Raw genomic sequence first — 19384 nt, forward strand, 5'->3', positions numbered from 1 at the left:
TGTTACTGTATTGTTCCCGATGAGGATGGGGATGGCAACGAGGGCATCCGTGCCAGAGACAGCCACTCGTTGCTTGCCGCCATTGCCGGCATGCTTGGGGCTGTCATGACAAAGGCATTTCTGCCATGCTAGCCACTTGAAGGCCTTGGCGGACTGGTTGGATCAAACCCCGTGCCAGCCGCGAGGGGTTTTGGAGGCGATGGTGTGGGGAGTGAGTAGTGTCTTGCACCACAACCGGTGGCACGAAGAGGCGACCGTGTAGCATTTTTCCATGGGGTCAAAGCCAGCCTTTTGCTTGAATTGCTATCGGAATTTCTGGCAGCCCACTTTGAGGAGCTTGACGTCGCTAATGCAGTAAGCCTCCATGTCCCTTTTCAGATGGAAGGTGTAGTTATTGTGGACCTTGTCGGCATACCAGCGCTCGAATTTGGATTTTTTCTTGGCGGACGTACCGTCTGGATAGTAGCTGGAGGCTGGAGGCATGGGTCCCTGGTACTCTTCGTTTTCTAGGGTGTTGAGGAGATGACAGAAGAAACCCTTGGTCAATTCTTGGATGCTGAAGGTGGTGGGAAAGTTGGCCACCAGCATGGGAAGAAAGCAGAGTGAGTCCTTGAAGGTGAGACGATCCGTCTTGAAGGAGAGGATTTTGGTACCGAGGGTGATCAGGTTGGTGACTTCTCGGTGATGATGGTAACAGTAGTCAAGGAGAAACATGCCGTCGTAGCCCTTGAGGTTGTGGAAGATGATGATGACGTCCCGATCGTCGCCGTCTTGGTCCATGGGTATTTCCTCTAGCCAGTAGAAGAATTGAGTGGTGCAGTCGGGTCCGTAAAAGGGCACTTCTTGGTCCTCTTCGTCCGTCTCGGCTTAGAGGAGGATGGGCGATTGCACTCCCTCCTGGTCCACGGTGGCTTCGTAATCGGCGTAGACCTGGAGAGGAGGATCTCTGTCTACCACAACATGATCAGGATTGTGTGCCGAGGGTTCTCTGAAGGGATGGTCTTTGACCTGGTCACGATGGACCCTTTTGGTTTTGGGTTGGTCTTTTTCTTCACGGATGCATTGGATGAAGCATTTCTGACTGGACAGTATGACCTGTTTGCTGCAGATGCGGCACTCGCCCTGTCCGCACACGTGTTGTGGCGCACCATGATGACTGCCACTGCGACACACTTTATCGTCTAGTTGGTAGACGTGACAACAGTCTGGGCACTTTTTGTGGGTATTGCAGACGGATTTGGTGTTCAGACCCCGTTGTAGCAGGTGGGAGATGTAGCATTGGTCTCCGAAGAATGCACGATGGCAGAGGGTGCGGTGTGGTTTAGAAGGACGCGGAAACTTGTCGGTCTCTTTGGCTTTGATGTAATCGGGGCAGTCCAGTCTTTTGCAGACGGGGCACCATTTGCCATTGCAGGGATGATTTTCACTGTGGTCGTGGTCGTAGCCGTGGTTGCATTCGTGGCAAAAGTACGATTTGCTGAGGAACCCGCTGAAGGAATTGCAGCCGTTGTAGTGGCCGTCCTCCTTGATGAGAAGAATGCGCTTGTCCAAGTCTACGGGTCCCGCGTAAATAATCATGTGTGGCAGGTTGATGGACAGCACCTTGATCTGGTACCCGAGTAGTGCCGCCTGGAACATGTCAATTTCTTTTAGGCTGCAAGGTCCTTCGGGGACGTTAGCCAAGTTGTGGAGTTCCTTGGCACGGCTGGTTTGAATGGGACGACCTCGCAGCATGTTTTTGTAATCGGCATCTGTCAATCCCCCGTCGACTCTGGCCTTCATGGTGACGATGGCGCGTGCGCAGCAGAGTTGGTCTTTGTTTTTGATGGTCATGCGCCACCGTTTGACGATGCCCCAGATGGCGGCTTTGCTGGGTCGGTATCGCTTACCAGGACCGGGCGTCTGGATGAAGGTGGTCTCCATGGTGAAGGTGTTGTCTGGGGTGAATACCTGGTTGGAGTTGAGTTTGGCCGCGAGAGACTGGAGATAAGTGTCCAGTCTTTGGCTGCGTTCTTGGAATTCACGCACACTGAAGGTGGCGGACTGGAAGGAGTGCGTGAAGGCGCTGGACTGCATGGTGAAATGGACGGTGGAGTGGGGAGTCAGGCTGGGATCCTGGTCGATATGTCGCTGGATGGATCGTTGCAGGGCGTTGGTCAGTTCTTGGCCCAGGTTGTCCCTGGCAGTCATGTCTCGGTGTTGTTTGAGTGTGGCTTTGTATCTACGTTGGTTTACTACATGTCTCCGGTTACGTCGGGCACCTACAGGTCGCAGTTCAAAGTCTAGGAGATGGGTGGTGGCGCTGCCGCCGCCATATTGCGTGTCATCGTCCGAGAAGGCTTGGTTGTGCAATCTTTTACTGTTTTCGTTTAATATCTGGTCGATGGCTGGACCGAAGATCCAGTCATCGTTGTCGCGGACTCGGTCCAGAGAATGAATGCGACGTGGAACGTTGAGTCTGGACGTGGGCACTGGGGAGAGTGACCGACTTCGTCTTGGAGTCTGCAAAGACATGAGGACACACTGATTGAGGACGCGTACAATGCTTTCATATGAGGTCAAACACGAATGTTTTTTATTGGCTAATAACACATCTAATCATATACATTGTCCATGGCGTGAGCTAAATTGAACCCTAACCATACTTTCTTTTTCTCGTTACGTTACGTGGACTGTAGTGTGATGGGGAATGAATGGTCCGTAAAACGCTATACATTGGGGTCTATTACATTTAAATCATTTTACTTCTGTGACCATGTCCCCATTCTCTTTTCAGATTAGCGTAATATAAAATGCCTCTAAGAATCTTGCAACACAGTCTGTTCCCTCTTCAGTCAATGATATATTGCCAGGTAGCCAACGAAAGCACATAACACTGTATTTCTTGGGATAGTCTATCCCAGTGACTCTGAAAGAGATTTATTATATCTGTAATATCTGTATAAGTTGTATTTAGCACTGCATAAACCGAGGGGGCATGTTCCATAGCAGCTTCATAAGTGTTGGCTATATACGTTTTTTGAGGTTTATCATCAATGTCAATGTAACATCCGTATATTTTCAAATATTGAAATTGTTCCTTCTTTCCTCAACAGCAGGGGAAACCACATCGACATACAACATTCTTAATGTGTCCTATGCCCCATTCTTGCTTCAGTTTTGCATAGTCTAGGATTTCTTGGTAAAGACTGCGTAACAGTTCATTATTTCTGCAGACAAGTATGGGTTGCCAGGTAGCCAAGGAAAGCACGTAATCCAGTATTTCGGGTGGTAACCCATCCCAGTGACTCTGTAAGAACCAATCAGACATCAGCAGAGAACAACAACAATTTTTCTCGTCTACATTATTCAAGGCATCTTTAACGCTGCACCCTAAATACAGTTTCTTTGGTTCGTTATGGAGACTGACGTAATGACCGTAGATATCCATGTGATTGGGCATAAATCGCCTGTATAACAATTTACAAATGGTTAGATAACATTTTCGCTTTTTTATTTCTACGTGACCCTATCCCCAGGCTGTCTTTAATCTTGCATAATCCACAATTTCTTCATGAAGCCTGCCCAATAGTTCCTTCCTTCTCCGATCAATAATGTGTTGCGACACGGCTAGCGACACTGTATTTCTTTGGGTAGCCAATCCCAGTGACCCTTTTCAGTCTAGAAAAAGTAAAGTGGACTTAGCGTTGTCAATTCTGTACCCTAAAAAAATATTTCTCTCTCTCAATGTTCTCGCGATTAAATGTCTGTTCCGAAGGTCTCGATGAGACTCTTGGATTTTCGGGTGGCAACCAATCCCAGCAACTCTATGAAAAGAAAGGGGATGAACAAGGCGTGACAAAAGGTGTCGTACGAATCTCAAGTCCAAAACGAATGTCTAGTGTGGGTGTGACCAGACTCAGTCCAAAATGGCCACGAGCGCACTTAGCATGCACAAGTGACAGAGTGGGCAGTACAACTTCTCAGCGATCACAGCTTTGTTCAATTGATCACCGAGTGCCTTGGTGAAGCAATTCTAATGAACAAAGTAACGGCAACACTTGGTTTGAGCGGGAATCTTAGTACTAAGGATGACTTGGGCGCATAGGGTGCACGTTAAACTGTCCATTTTTTTTAGATACTCATGGCTTCGTATAGGTCCATAGGGCGATTCATCTCATCGTTGGTCAGCTCAGCCATGATCAGCGCTCGTGGCAAGTGTGCAATTTTTTTTAGGCTGCTCCTTTTATTAATACGTGAGCGTCAGCGGCTCGTGTGGCCGATTTTGAGGAGGTACAGCGTGCCAATGTCAGGTTGCATTTTGAGAGGTGCCGTTGGTCGTCAGCGAGAGTGGTGATTAAAAGTTTTGACAGGTGCCATAGTCGTCAGCGGCTTGCATGCGCTCGCCAAGGATTTTTGAGAGGTGCCGTTGGTCGTCAGCGGCTCGCTTGCACAAAGAAAAGGGATGACGTGGCCAATTTAAGGGGATATGGGCGTTAGCGGATCCAGAAAGTTTTTACTATTGCACGTGCTGGGGATGAATTAAAAAATCACAAATAAAGCGATAAAAAAAAACCATTTAAAGCCAAGATTATAACAGAGATGATAGCAAAAACACTATTTAATCATTTGCGTATTACATATAATTAAGGACAGGGTTTAAATATACAATTTCAAAACTTGTGTGCAACAGTATGACAGGAATGATTTGACATGATTCATCCTTTTGAAGGCATGTTCAATTTTGTCGATGGCTAACAAAACATGGTGCTTTCGTCCTTGCTTGTCTTTGTAGTAGCCGCTGATTCTTAGTATATTCTTAACATTTCAGTCTTAGGCCACCTAGGCCCCAGGCCTCTTGTACGCGCCAATAAACGCCAATTTCTTTGTTGATTTTACTTAGGATTTGTTGTCTTCGGTGCTCATGGGCTATTTGACTTTCGGCCAACTGGATAATGGACTCTTTGATTTTGGCAGGTAGCGAGTCCCAGTAACTCATCTGTTTTTTATACCAATACAAAAAAAAATTAGTTTAAGGGGAGGGAGGGTGACACAATGACTAAGGAGGGGCAAGAAAATGCTGGTGACGTCATTGGAGCACGTGACGAGCTGACACCAGCCTAGAAGAGCTCGTGGTTTTAGCATAACGTGCAGTGAATTCGAGTGGACGGGCGGGTTTTTTGAGCGGTGCAAAAACATGTATGGTTAAACCACTGTTAGCGAAATGGCTGAAATTACTAGAAGAACAAAAAACCCTGAGTTTGACTGTGCAGGTGAGTTTTTGTTTCGGCATGTTATTTCTCTCCAACGAAGGAGAGACCCGAGCGCTCAGTGTTCAGTGGAAGGGAAAAGCTTGGCGCTTGCTTGAACAAACTACCCAGTAGGCCTTTTTTTCTTAATATACTTGCAGCTAACAAGAAATGGAAAGCTGGTCCATCACCTTGTTATAACTATTGTATGGAGTGAAACTAAGCCGGTCTCGACAAAATAGGTGAGTTATTGGTGTTTTCCCTGGGTTGTCGGCCATTTGTGACAGTGCGTGCACTTGAGAAAAAGAAGTCTGTTTGTAGTTTTGACTGACATTTATTGCTTTAAAACAGATTTTTAGGACCTCATTGTAAAGATTACTGAATCCCCTTCCATGGTTACATGGGGTAGTAATTCCACGAAATATAGTCCGAACCAATGCGGGCCAAGTTGTACAATTTCTTGAAATTCGGTATTGCTTCTTGAAATGGCCGCTGAATTCCCGCTCGCCCACGCCAACGAAAAAGTTGTTATTTAAAACAAAAGAGTTAACTTCAATCGAGAATTTCCACAGGGGCCTTACTTGCATAAACTCGGCTTTCATGCCCGGAACGCGTTTGAATCGACCCACCAGTAGACTTTGAATGTGAGTTGGTGTTAGTGTTTGCTTACAGCAAGGACACTCGATGGAATTTCCCAGCCAAATCCATTCTTCCAAGCAAATGGTGTGTGTGTTAGCTCCGCAGCAGGGTAATTGCTCCCCTTCGCTTTCCAAACATACTGGACAGACTCCTGACTGAAAAAAAACCCAAAAGAAAAAAAACGTTTGGTGAATTGACTTGTTTATTTGCCTTTTACAGCTAGGCAGCATAGCCGGTGGCGAAGATGTCGAAAAAACTGTAAGTAGCTCACTCATTTTTTTTGTATATAAATATTGTTTGTACTGGACCAGTCGTGGGAATGTTTGGGGCTTGCTCGTTTTTCTTTTATTTGGCTTTCGAACTCGTTCATTTTGTTCACGCAGAACCTACCGAGAGAATGATTTGTTTTAAAATAAACTTTGTCTTTCATCGACTTATGTCTAGACCTAGTAAACTGATTTTAAAAAAAAATTGGTTTTGGCAGATTCTGGTAACCTGAAAGAGTGGGAAAAAAATAAGCCATGGTGTGTGGCATCAGCGCCAGTCGAGAAAAATTTTGGATTTTCAAGTGGCTTTTTTTTTGTGAGCTGTCGCTGCTCACTGTTTCATAAATTTGTACCTCCGTGTAAGTCTTACCAAAGTTGTCTGCCCAAAAAACCTACCCGATCAAGTTTTTTTTGGAGCCCTTATCAGCCGCTTGAGAAAAAATCTAACTCACTGGCGTCAGCTCGGGGGCATTGTTTTGAATCTGTCAACAACTTTGCAGGGGGAAAAACACCCGCCGAGAGTCAGCGAATTTCGTACAAAAAAACATCTCTACACACTAGGTGCAGGAAGAGGGTTTAAGCATGAATCAAAAATGAACTTGATCTTTGGCCATGACCTGGTCATTCTATTCAACAAAAGAAAAAAATCACCATCAATACGGCACTGTTCTACAGCTTTCGATGCGAGTTTAGTTATGTTGGGTGTTTTTTTTTGGAGACAGGGCGTCGACTGATGTAACTCACCTTATTCAGCGAAGGGTCACTCATTTTTTTTGCGGAGCTGAAAAAACCCTGCCGATTCTTCTGTAAAAAAAAATTTGTGAACTACCATATGCGCCATCACTAGATTTCAAAAAGTATGAACACGTCAGATTTTTTTGAAACACCATCGATCCACGATATTTAAAAATCACTAAACACCATTTATGCATGGGGTCTCCCTGAAAAAACCACAGTCTATTTTTTTACTCATTCTGCTCATTTTATTAAACAAAAACCCGAAGGCATTATTTACAACATCACAGCCAGAGCCAAAAAAAGTCCATTTTGAAATGGCACTTGAAGGGTTTTTTGTGCGACTGCCGCTTTGAACGATTTACAAAATGACATGGCTTTTAAAAAAACCAAAGCATATCAAAGTTTTTCAGCAAATGTCTTGGATTTACAAATTGACACGGCTTTAATAAAATAACAAGCCATAATGTTCTGCTTTGTCCAGCGAAAAATGTCTCTTTTTTTCCTAATGGTTTGAAACAAATGAGCATGCCACGGACACAATCTCGTTGGCTAATGCTTGAAGTTTTGCTTCGTCCATAATCTTGGGACCTTGGGCATTAATGACTAGTTGTACAGATACCAGTGGTGGTTCTTGGGTCGCCCTGGGTAAAGGTGTGTTTGGTTGTGGACAGATTCGCAGGTGTTGTTGTAAATTGGCTGGTCACTTGAGTTTTTTGCATCGGCAAACGGGGCACTCGTAGCATGGTGGTTCGTGTTGATCTTGCTGGTGCCGTTTATAATGTTCCAAGCGGCCAAAGCTCTTGGGGCATAGGCTACACTGTATCCTAGGCCTATTTGGGCTGTGTTGTTCTTGCATATGGTGATTCACGGATTTTCTTTGGGTGAAGGTTTTCTGACAGACTGGACAATTCATGTTATAGTAACAACTGGTACAAAAAAAATGCTTGCGCAGTTGGTAAAAGGTTTTTGAGGGGATGACGCTAGTCCCACACGCGTACCTGATTTGTTCAAAAAGTCTGACGCATTTATTACGCCATTATTGATCACCCCCCAATTTTTTTTTCTTGTGGGAAAATCACGAGTGTGCTGTTTTGATGACCAGTTGTTGTTATGAACTGAATTGTTTCATCATTTTTTTAGCGCCGTCTAGTTCTAACTCATGGCATTGTTTTGATCGGCCTTTTTTTTCATCGCAGGGGAGGGTTAGTGTCCACGTTCAAACAGTTCATGAAAGCCACAAAGGAAGATTCCTCATGTTGCTCGCCCTTCTTTTTCCACTCCTGCCAACCCGCTTTGAAACCGGCGTGAAATCTCGCCATGTTGACCGGTTGACCTGCCAGGTTAGGTAGCTGATCCAACAGGCAATGGCACAAATTTAAACAGTATTTGCTGATTTCAGAGACCAGTTCCACGCTTTCGTTGAGAAACACTGTCTTCACCACCAAAACGATGAATTCTTTGACCGGATCTGGCGAGTTCTCCCCTTCTGGGTTCTCTGGCTCCTTCTCCGGCTGCATCGAAGCTACCTGTCAAAACAAAAAATGTCTGCTAACCACAACTACCTCTCCCTTGTATTAAGCTCCCAAAGATGACGTCAACTGGCTACCCCTAAGTGTGTGCTAGTAAAAAAAATGTGATGGTGTATATTACCACACCCAAAAAATGGCATCAACAGGCTACCCCTAAGCGTGCGCTAGTAAAAAAAATGTGATGGTGTATATTACCACACCCAAAAAATGGCATCAACAGGCTACCCCTAAGCGTGCGCTAGTAAACATGTGATGGCGTATATTACCACACCCAAAGATGGCGTGTGCTAGTAAAAATGTGATGGCGTCAACCGGCTACCCCTAGCACGCGCTAGAAAACCAACCCGCTTTGTCATAATTTTTTTGCCCCTAAACATGATAACAGAAAAGCAGAAAGTATATTTAGGAAAAAATGCCCAACGTATCAAACAAACGGCCAAGATATATCGTACCAAACACCTTGAATATTTCCGACAATATGCCCGTGAGTACAGGGCCAAGCACCGCGAATCTTTCTGAGAAAAAAGCAGACTCTACCAGAAACGCTACAGAGAACAACACCGAGAAATGCTACAGGAAAAAGCTCGAAAATACAGAGCCGAAAACAAAGAGCACATCAAACAACTGAGGCAGATCAATCGTGCCCGACACCCTAAAAAAGCCCGAGAATGTGTCCGTAAATAAAGGCCAAGTACCGCGAATTAATCCAAGAAAGATCCCGAATCAACCAGAAACGCTACAAAGAGCGCCACCGAGAAAAACTCCGAGAACGAAACCGCCAATACAGGATGAAGCACAGAGAGAGCATTCGGGAAAGAGACAAAGTCTACCAGAAACGTTATAGAGAACACCACCGGGAAAGGATCCGACAAAATCGCCGAAAACAAGATCAAAACCGTCCACAGATAACAGAGACAATACCAAACCAGTCTCCAGAAACAGTCACCTCTCCACCTTTCCAGGCCTTGACACTTGCTGAAGACATATCGTGTCGATTTAACACTGACACTGACCCAGAGAACATTGCATTTTTAGAGCTAGCCGTCACTTTTATGTAACTTAAAGCTTTTTAAGTCACGTTCCAGTTGAGTGGACGAATAAACAAAAAATATGGTATCGTATGCCTGGTAGTTTTTTGAAGGATTTAATTCATTTTTTCTTATCTTAATCTCCTGGGCACCAGTCGGTCTAGACAGATTTTTTTCATGTTTAATGAATAATTAGAATCTGCCTTTGAGCTATTGGCACGTGCTGTGGAGATGGCATGACATTTAGTCAGGTAGGCACGTGCGTTAGGTTCAAATCGTCTTCATTAAGGGTTTTTGGCACTTGGATTATAAATATCTTTTCAAAAATCATCTGTGGACACCATTTCCCGTCAGGAACAACAGAGCAGGTCATTTTTTACATTGACTGTGACTTGGGTCCTGAAAAAGTCTCTGCCCGAGGGGAGCGCATGCCCGCATCAAATCTTAGCATCCTTGGAATGGCATGACTGCGGTGTCAGCGTATAGCACAAAAAACAACAACTGCGATCATGGAGACTAACCGCGATTTGAGCCCTTTACCGCCACATTCTCATCACATACTCATCCATTTTCCACTTGGCCACCAATGGACATTACTGCATTCACCACGCATTTATCACCAAGAGTGCATGCACCAGTAATATCCCTTTTTAGAGCAGTCCTATTGTCCCTTTTTACCTCATGGTATGTACTTCATACCATGAGGTATAGTGATGGTTGGATTGGTCACTCCATTCCCGTTAGACAATTAATTTATGCATTAAATCCGCATTAAATATGAATTAAACACCTTTCCCCCTGTCCCCCATACTAGGTTTGGTTTTGTCACAGTCGTGTTATTGTTTTATGTTCATATACGTGGGGGGAGGGGTGGGACAAGCGTGGCAGTACATGTTTACAAAATGGCGTCTGTTGTGTTGAGCCTGACGCAAAAATTGTCAAGGCGAGTTTTCTTTCCTTTCGCTCCATCTTTGATCAAAGTATACTTTTGAAGACCTCACAAATGAACAGCTCGAGTGGAAAGAAATGGGTTTTAAAGTCTTAAAAGTTACGATGTCTCCAAGATACATTTGGACGACGGGGAATAGAATGCACAAAAGGAACTATTCGGAATGAATGCTTTATGGTCTGGGGAAAAAGGTAAGCTGCCTTCCTTCTACTGTATTGCATTTTGAATTTTCTGAAAATACTCGCAGGAAGTATGATTTAAAGTTAAATGCGCTTTTAATATTTCGCAATTCGCTAGGAAGCTGTTCAGAAAATGTCACATAACAAAGGAGATCGATGAAGCTTTCGTCAAGTTCCCCTCTCGCTGGGACTTAAATGCCACAACTGTGACAAGGTATAGAGATTGAACACAACTGCCAAACAAATGCTAAATACAATATACGCCAAATAACAAATACCATAACAAATACAAAATATCAAACAACAAATAAATGCCAAACAGCTGATCTGTTACCTGCTGAATGACCACCTGAAATACACCAAGGTCAGGAGCAATTGATCATCGAAGGTAATCCTGCAATACCCGAGCAGTTTGAAAATCAAAATAAAATACCAGTTCAGTTGTCAAGTAATTGTCAGTACAGAAATGCAGATAAAAATGTGAATGTATGGAATTCTGAGCTACCATTGTCTCCCATCCTCAGTTTAGAATGACACGTGAAAGAGAACCCTCCAGAATTTCTTACAAAATGGTTACCAGACTTTCTAATGGCAAAAAAAAAAATTTCGGTGAAATTATACATTAGGAATTAATGTCATGAAATGCACCAAGCTGAGGGCTATGTTGTGTGGATACCATCATTGTCATTTCTTAGAGTGATATAGACGTTTAAAATTCATGATTTTCTCAAAGAAGTATTTCATTAGACAAAGTTTAAGTTTGTGTATTTTTTGAACAAGGACTCCAAAACAAAACTTGCCTTTGTTTTGTAATGATAGCTGAAGGTAAAATTTTCAGAAAATTAAGGCAGCTCCAAATGAAAACGTATCATTTTTTGAGCAGAATCATATCACTGAGTGGAGATATGGAGTCAAATCCTGGTCCTGCAAATGAGTATTGCATATCAGTACCTTTTATACCACCCACAAATTCTGTCTGTTTATTAGAATTCAGATTGTCTTAGTTAGGCAGAACTGCACTTGATGTTGAAGGAGGTGGTGATTGCTTTTTTAGGGCTGTATCACATCAACTCTGGAAATCCTAATAGTCATTTCTATGTGCACAGTGTTGGCATTCAGTATTTAGTGAATCACCCTGAACAATTTTATAGAGAGTAAAACTGAGCATTCTTGGCAAAGTTATTTGGAAAGGATGTCATGTCAAGGAACATGGGCTGATGCTATCATAATTCAAGCTGTTGCCAATTGTCTTAATTTATCAATTCATATTGCTGAATCAAATCCAACTTTTTCTCCAGTTATTGTTGTTGAACCAGTGAATGTTACAAATGCCCTAAACATTTACATTGGACACCTAGATGAATTTCATTATGTTTCCATAGTAGAAAACAGAACAATGGAGATAAGAGACAACAGCAAACAAAGAAATGCAAATGAAAACAAACCAGTTGATAACAGTGAAAAACGTAAAGCTTACAGAAGAAAATACATGAGAGAATACATGAAAGACAGAAGAGCTGATGATAACTTTAGAATAAATGAGAATCAAACACGAGTACAAGGCTTCAACATTAATAGAAAAACATCTAGGAACAAGAAACACCAGGCTGCTAAAAGAACAAAATTGAGCCCAGAACATGTCAGAGAAATTGAGCAGCGCTTCTTTAGAAAACGAAAATCAGACAACCCGCAGCACATAGGGCAAATAACCAAACAGTCGGTAAGAAAAAGACAAAAAGCCGAGGTTCTGGCAGGTGTTGAAGACCTAAATGTAATAACTGACCTTAAATGTAATAACATTTGGCCTTAAATGTAATAAACTCCTAAATGTAATAACATTTGGCCTTAAATGTAATAACACCTAAGTGTGACAACATTTGGACTTAAATGAGATGGTTTATACTCCGTCATCATTGACGTCATCAAAGGCGTCATTAATCAACTCACTGTTATTGCATAAACCACGTGATCTGTTGCACCATCTGTCGTCTCATTAAAAGGGTTCTTTTATCGCAACGAGTAACATGTGTTTTTGGGTTTGTCACCTGACTGATGACGTCATTGCACTCAGTTATAGCGGAGCTCTGCAGCGGCCCGAATCTAAGGGCTACAGAGCGGAACTTGGCGGCCATACTCCAGAAATATGTCAACGTTAAGATTATCGTCAGCTTATATCCTATTTGATATTGGGCATCCATGTTATGGCCAATTGACAGTTGTCAAAAAGGTATTCGCTGACCAGTATCACATGACTATTTCACGGGCTTACGTATTCTTTTATTTTGACCGCTGATTAGGTAATTGTTCTCCACTGGATCGCGGGCTCAAGTCCTATTTTTAATCTGTCTATGGTCTCTAAGTTCAGATTTAAATTAAAAATAAAACGGGAAGCACTGCTTTTAGGCTTGGCTAAATCTATCAAGCATTGGAGTGATATTTTATGGTTTCATTTTCGAATGATGAGATATCCTGGGTCTCAACTGGACAAAGTTCTTATTGTAATTATATATGACTTTATTAATTTTAGTTTATTAATTTTGAACTTAAGGCTATCAAGGATATAAAATTTATAACAGCTAACATGCATCAACGGAGGTAATTTTTTAAACAAATTATGTATTGAAACAACATCAACATTTAAACATTAACAGTTCTGTCCATTTCTTTGCAGTGAATGGTTACTCTTTTGTCGCTTCTCCTCTTCAGCTTTGTCAAAAAGTCAGTATTTGTTACTTTTCTCTAGACACAACTAACACTAACAAAAAAGTAAAAAGTTTGTAACGATACAACATCAGTGTTTAAACATTAAAAGTTCTGTTGACTTCTTTTCATTGAAGCTTGTTTTTTTAGCCGGTTTTTTTTGCTTCATCGAAAGGTCACCATGAGTTACTTTTTTTCCAAAAAATTCTTTTGATGACACACCAATCGTATCCGTCTTTCCTAATCTCCAACCAGGCATTGGCCCATTTTGGATCGGAAATGATGCTTTTTAATTCCGTGATCAGACCGCTTGAGGTACCATATTTCTTGATAAGGCTACGGACACTTATAACAAAAGATTGCACTCTGCCGGAGATATAAACCCTCGGCAACATTCGAGTTAGCCTTTGCGTCACCGCCCTAAACCGTGTACTGACTCCACATAACGATTGGTATGAATGGCACGCGTTACCGGCAAATAGAGCGGCCGATGATATCAATACCATTTGGAAGATTTTTTCTAAAAGTTCATTGGGCAGGTTTTCGATGCAACAATCTCTATTGGATCCAGACGCCAATGAGCCAACATCCTCATTAGGAACAAACTGAAGTGCTATTTGTTCCTCTCCACCCTCAATTATCTGCAAGGCTGTCTCGTTTGGCTGATCACTTTCCTCAACTTCAACCACAACATCTCCCAAGTCATCTGCACCCTCTTGTTGTTCAATTTCTTCATCACAGTCATCATCATTAACCGTATCACCCATGTCAATGTTTCCTTCAGTTCTACTCGCATATTCCTCCATGATGTCTTCTAGTACCTCCTCACCATTGTCGTGGTCGCTCATAACTGGTTCCAAGGCCACAAAATGTTCCCCTTGATTTTCTGCAAAATGTCCAAGGTACACAGTGGCCGTTGCAATACTTGCTGACGGGCTGAATACATGTTGCCCACCAGCTCCCAGGGAAGATACTATTTGAACGTCAATGTTATATAAGTTCGCGGCCACATACAGTGTTAGCTGATCCCCATAGGCCCCATCTTGTGACATATGATTTGTATAGTTGCTCCAGGAAGCAAACTCATTATCTGCCAAATGCTCCAAAAGAGGAAAACCTTCGTTATCATAGGGGTTGCTTTCTAAGTAATCAACTATTTCTTCCCTCATAGTTTCGGCAGATCTGAAAATCCCTAGCTTCTGAAGCTGGTGTGAAAGTGCACTGAATTGGCAGTTACCATCTCCTGGTGGGTTATATGCTATTTTATAGCCTTGATCTTCAATAGCCTCAACGTAGTCGTCTTTTCTCATAGCTATGTGATACTTTTTATAGTGCTGATTTTTTTTCCTTTTTGACAGCTTTGCTACTTTTTGTTTTTGTTTTTCGCGCTGTAGGGTAAGGCTAGTGACGTCATCTACAGGGACCCATTTCTTTTCTTTTCTTTCTTTCCCGTTAGTGGTGAAGTATGAAACCTTATAGGTATGTAACTGAATGTTTCTTTCTTCTACACGAGCCTCAGTTATATGTCACTTATTAAATGATCTTCCTCTTAGACGCAAATAAACTGTTTCTCCAACGCTGTAAACAGAGGGCGGATTCAGGCGAAGCTGTGTTCGCTGTGCACGCTTATCACACCTCTTGGTCGCTTTTTGTGCCTGCTTTCGCACTTTAGAAGCTTGCCGGGAACGTAGTTTCCGGTCATTTTCTGTTGGGCGAATTTTTCCAGGGCTACGGAGACATTCCTCTTCTAAGCTGCTTTCTCGAAGATTATTACATTTCCGTGCAAAATAAATTTCAAATGGTGTTTTGTGAGCAATTACTTCTTTGGGGTCGTTATTTAGAATCCTTTGGTAAAGAGGAATTTGTTTTGCCCAGTTGACACCGTCCTGACCCATTTTACTAAGGTCATACTCTATGTTAGATCTCAGTGACCTGTGACAACGTTCAACCTTGCCTTGCGACTGGGGGTGCCGAGGGCGACTGTAAATCAATTTAATATCCATGCGCTCACAAAGCTTTTTCACAGCTTTTTTGAACTCTCCTCCTTGATCGCTTTGAACTATACGTGGTGCTCCATGCTCCATATAGATACTTTCCAGTTCTTTTGCAACGTCCTTGCTTGATTTGTTTGTTAGAGGACGAAGCCAAACGAAACGACTAAAAACGTCAATCACTGTGAGCACGTATCTATACAACTTCCCATTCAACTTGACAGATCCTTTGCTTCCCATATCGATTAGATCTATTTGGTGTCTCATGTGAACATCTCTAGCTCTAAGTGGTTTCAGTGTTGCCTTATTCATAAACTTGGCATTCCGACGATAGTGACTTTTGTCGGTGTTTAGAATATTTTGTATTTTATCACGACTTAGTCCAACAAAGTTGTCCCTGAGACCACAAGCTAACTTCGCTGCGCCAGATCCTTTGGTTCGGTCAAATTCTCTTGCGACTATTTCGTTCACCTCTGAAGATCTTAACATTCGACGTCCATCAAAATAGAGCTCTTTTTTCCCTTTTTCTTCTTTGACTAATATCCTACCCTTGGCTCTCCAGAATCGAACAGCAGCTGTGCGCATTGCCGTTGTCCGTTCTTTCACTGGTGGCAGGGCTTTACCTTCAGCCAGATTAATCAGGGCTTCATAAATGTCGTCTGGTAACACAGAAGGCTTCCTGTTTCCTTGTGAATTTACACGATCATCTAAGGCCACGGAACTATGCAAAAATAATGCCAATGCAACTGCTATAGCGAAAGCGGTATAACCCATGTTGAATCAAATAGAAAGACTCATTACTCTTAGCTAATTGAAGCAAAATGACGGTATTCAGCACGTGCGCTTTTTCAGACAGATATCAATTAAGTGTCTGGACATCCAATGTACATTTGTGATCTTTGAAGATAACCGGCGAGCGGCCTGGGATTGGTGAGTTGGTGTTCTTTTTTAAATTATGAAAGTAATTTTCTTTAATAATATTTTCACAATGTTATTTTATGTTAATTATAATTGCAACTGTGGAACATTTGTTGAGTATGTAAGTGTTTGATCAAACTCAATTTGCTGTATTATCCGACTTGTTCATTTTAGTAAAACAAGGATTACTGATAAGTGGTGATAAGGATAACAGGGATAACATCTTATCTCCTGATATCGGAAACTAATTAACTCGCACTTTTGGTCCTTGGATAGCGCTCTTCATTTTGCATTTCAAGACAGGCAAAATGTTTGTCGAGTTTGGATGCAGTGTCCAATTATGTTAATCAAACACAATCATTAAAGCAGGAATTCTTTGTTAAACAGTTTTTCAAACCTACAGTTTGGAAATGCTTCGTCATTTGCGAAATATTACCTCATGGGGCATAATACAATTGATACTTTTAAAGAAAAAGCAGATTCACATCATCCTACTGGGAAAATTGTAAACAGCCAAAATATCAGACTCTGAGACCTTTTTTTCTAGACACAGTTACGTATATAAAAAAAGGAGACAGATTGAAGGATCGAACTATCCAGACTCGCTGTGTGTGGTCTCACAAGAGAGCCAAATCGAGATATAAAAGGCATTTAAACCATGAAACGACAACAGCTATTTCAAATGCACCTTGCGTCGCATCCTGGTGACGTTGTCATCACGGCATCCGGTACCACTGTGATAGTTTTGTCTGGAATTGTTGTTTGGACTGATCAGGTTGTGATTCAAGAACGGACTGATAAATCGCTGGCGTCTTGAAAATATTTTCTGCGGAACTATATTGGTTAACAAGTAGATTTAGAAACAAAAACGTCACGCTATTACCAACCTATCGAAATTTGTTTGTATGAGAAGGAATTTAAAGGCTGGAATAAGGATTCCCGCTTACAGGGATTGTGTGTAGTGTCACGTGATTATTTTACTAAACAACGAGGTGGTTATGTGAATGATGACGTTTGTGTAACGTTGTTTCATTTAAGTCCAAATGTTGTCACACTTTGGAGTTTATTACATTTAAGGCCAAATGTTATTACATTTAGGAGTTTATTACATTTAAGGTCAGTTATTACATTTAGGTCTTCAACAGCAGGTGCATCGCTACTAACAGGTAGCAGTCATGAGTTGCAGTCACAAGAAAACAAGTACGATGCAATTTCTATGATAAATTTGTTTTACAAAAACATTGCATGTGGCCCAGAATATGTATGCACTTGTTGGGACCAATTGTGGTTCAAGTGCTCTGTAGTGATATGTGGTCCAAACAAATATAGGGCATGTTCACTAGATATTATTGAGTCCTGTATTACTGGTTTTAAAAGTGTCAATGACACTGAATGGAACTGCATGACTTGCAATAAAAAAAAATTCTAAAAAAAGTCTGAAAAAGCAACTGTCTAACTTGCAATAAAAAAGGTCTAAAACAAGGTAGGTTACCCATCTGTTCTAAAGCCAATAAGATGGGTTTTCCTTATAAGCCTAATGTATTCAATTTCACATCACTAGAAGAGCGACTAATATCACCTCGTATACCTTTTATGCAAATCTGTGAACTATCTAGGGGTGGTCAATTGTCTATTCATGCAAACATTGTCAATGTCCTAAGTGATGTAAATTTGACTGTTCATTGTCTCCCAAGGCCAAGAAGCAAATCACAGACCATTCCATTAAAACTTAAAAGGCAACTTGGTTACAAGCATCACTATCAGTTTCAGATTGTCAGACCTAAGAAAGTATCAAATGCAGCCAAATATCTTGTAGACACTAGTGAATTATTTAAAACTGAAGGCATAAAAGTGCAAAATGCATGGGTAGATGGCATAACTTCGCAACCCATGAAGAGTAGGGCGAGTTTGCTCAAAACCCTAACACATCCAGTGCTGATGTGCAAACTAATGAAATCTTCGCAAATTGTCAAAACAATATTTGCACTGCTGATGTTCATAATCCAGACAGAGAAAAAGACACTAAAAGGATTACCAGTGTTTCCTGTCAAAATGTTATATAAATATTAGGTGAAGACCTTATTTCTATAAACATGCTCAAGTAATGGCTGCTTATTAACATGATGCACTTTTCAACTTAACACCTTACAAATGCAACACTTCTTAGTTCCAAAAGAGGCAAAGGACAGCACTTCATAGAGTAATTACCACATACCATGAGGTAGCTCGAAGGAGCCTTTGATTATAGAGTATCAACAATAAAACTCAGCTTGGACGATCAGTTACTGGGGCTCACACACGTCATTCATTAGCACGCCCTCAAATAAGCCACGTCAGCCCAGAATGTACTAGAAACATTAAGTTGTGTCATTTTTTCAGACTCATGTCATTTCCCAACCCAAGCTGCCTATGGTGTGGTGAAGGATTCTCTCCAAAACACAGAATTGACGACTATTTCCTTACCCCGTGTTGCAAACAATTCTTTCACAGAAGTTGTAGAGCCCTCAACACGTGGTGGCTACACCCAAGTCAAAGATTTTGTGGCCATTGTAAAACCGTGAATTTCGGCCAACCCTTTGTCCCTGAACCCAGCGATGACAGCCGCAAACGCAAGTTCTAAAGAGGCAAGCGCTTCGGTGGTCTAATAGTTAAGACGTTGAGTTGTGGCCTCAGAAAACCAGATTCAATTCCTGGCCGGGGCAATTTTTTTTAAATTGTTCCCTCTTTTTTCCAGAGACCCCTTGCCTGCAAAATCCATCTGGAAGAACCTCACCCCCACGATGATGCCATGCTCATCTTTCTCAACAGACAATTCACCTATCCAGTGTACTTGAGACCGGACCTCTCCGATATCTGGCCCTTTGGACGCGTTTTTCAATCGTCTTCTGGCCTGCACGGAGAATTTCTCACCCCCAACGAAATGATATTATCCTTTGTACACCTGGGAACCAATGATGAACAAGCCCTCTACATGATGCAAAAAATCACCCAACAAACCATGTACATTGTCTCGTTAAAAGAACTTTATTGAAACATTTTCCCGTGCCATGGTCGTGTCATCTTTTTACGTGCACGAGAGCTACCTCCTGAAAAATCCTTGGCGTGCGCACGAGCAGCCAACACCTCTCAAAACTTTTAATCACCACTCTCGCTGATGACCAACGGCACCTCTCAAAAATCCTTGGCGCACGCGAGCAGCCGACACCTCAAAACTTTTAA

General features: G+C 42.1%; 1 protein-coding gene and 1 pseudogene across 1 annotated transcript; one reads left to right on the forward strand and one right to left on the reverse strand.

Annotated features, from left to right (window-relative positions):
- Positions 1–10540: 10540 nt before the first annotated feature.
- Positions 10541–12366, forward strand: LOC110059200 (uncharacterized; annotated as a pseudogene).
- Positions 12367–14782: 2416 nt separating this feature from the next.
- LOC149099673 (KRAB domain-containing protein 2-like) lies at positions 14783–16620 on the reverse strand. Its single transcript, XM_089276887.1, has one exon. The coding sequence runs from the start codon at positions 16019–16021 to the stop codon at positions 14783–14785; it is 1239 nt and encodes a 412-aa protein (XP_089133013.1). The 5' UTR covers positions 16022–16620.
- Positions 16621–19384: the final 2764 nt, after the last annotated feature.

This window comes from Orbicella faveolata, unplaced genomic scaffold (assembly GCF_042242905.1).
Source record: "Orbicella faveolata isolate gen_17 unplaced genomic scaffold, um_ofav_v1 contig_46, whole genome shotgun sequence".
Lineage (NCBI taxonomy): Eukaryota > Metazoa > Cnidaria > Anthozoa > Scleractinia > Merulinidae > Orbicella > Orbicella faveolata.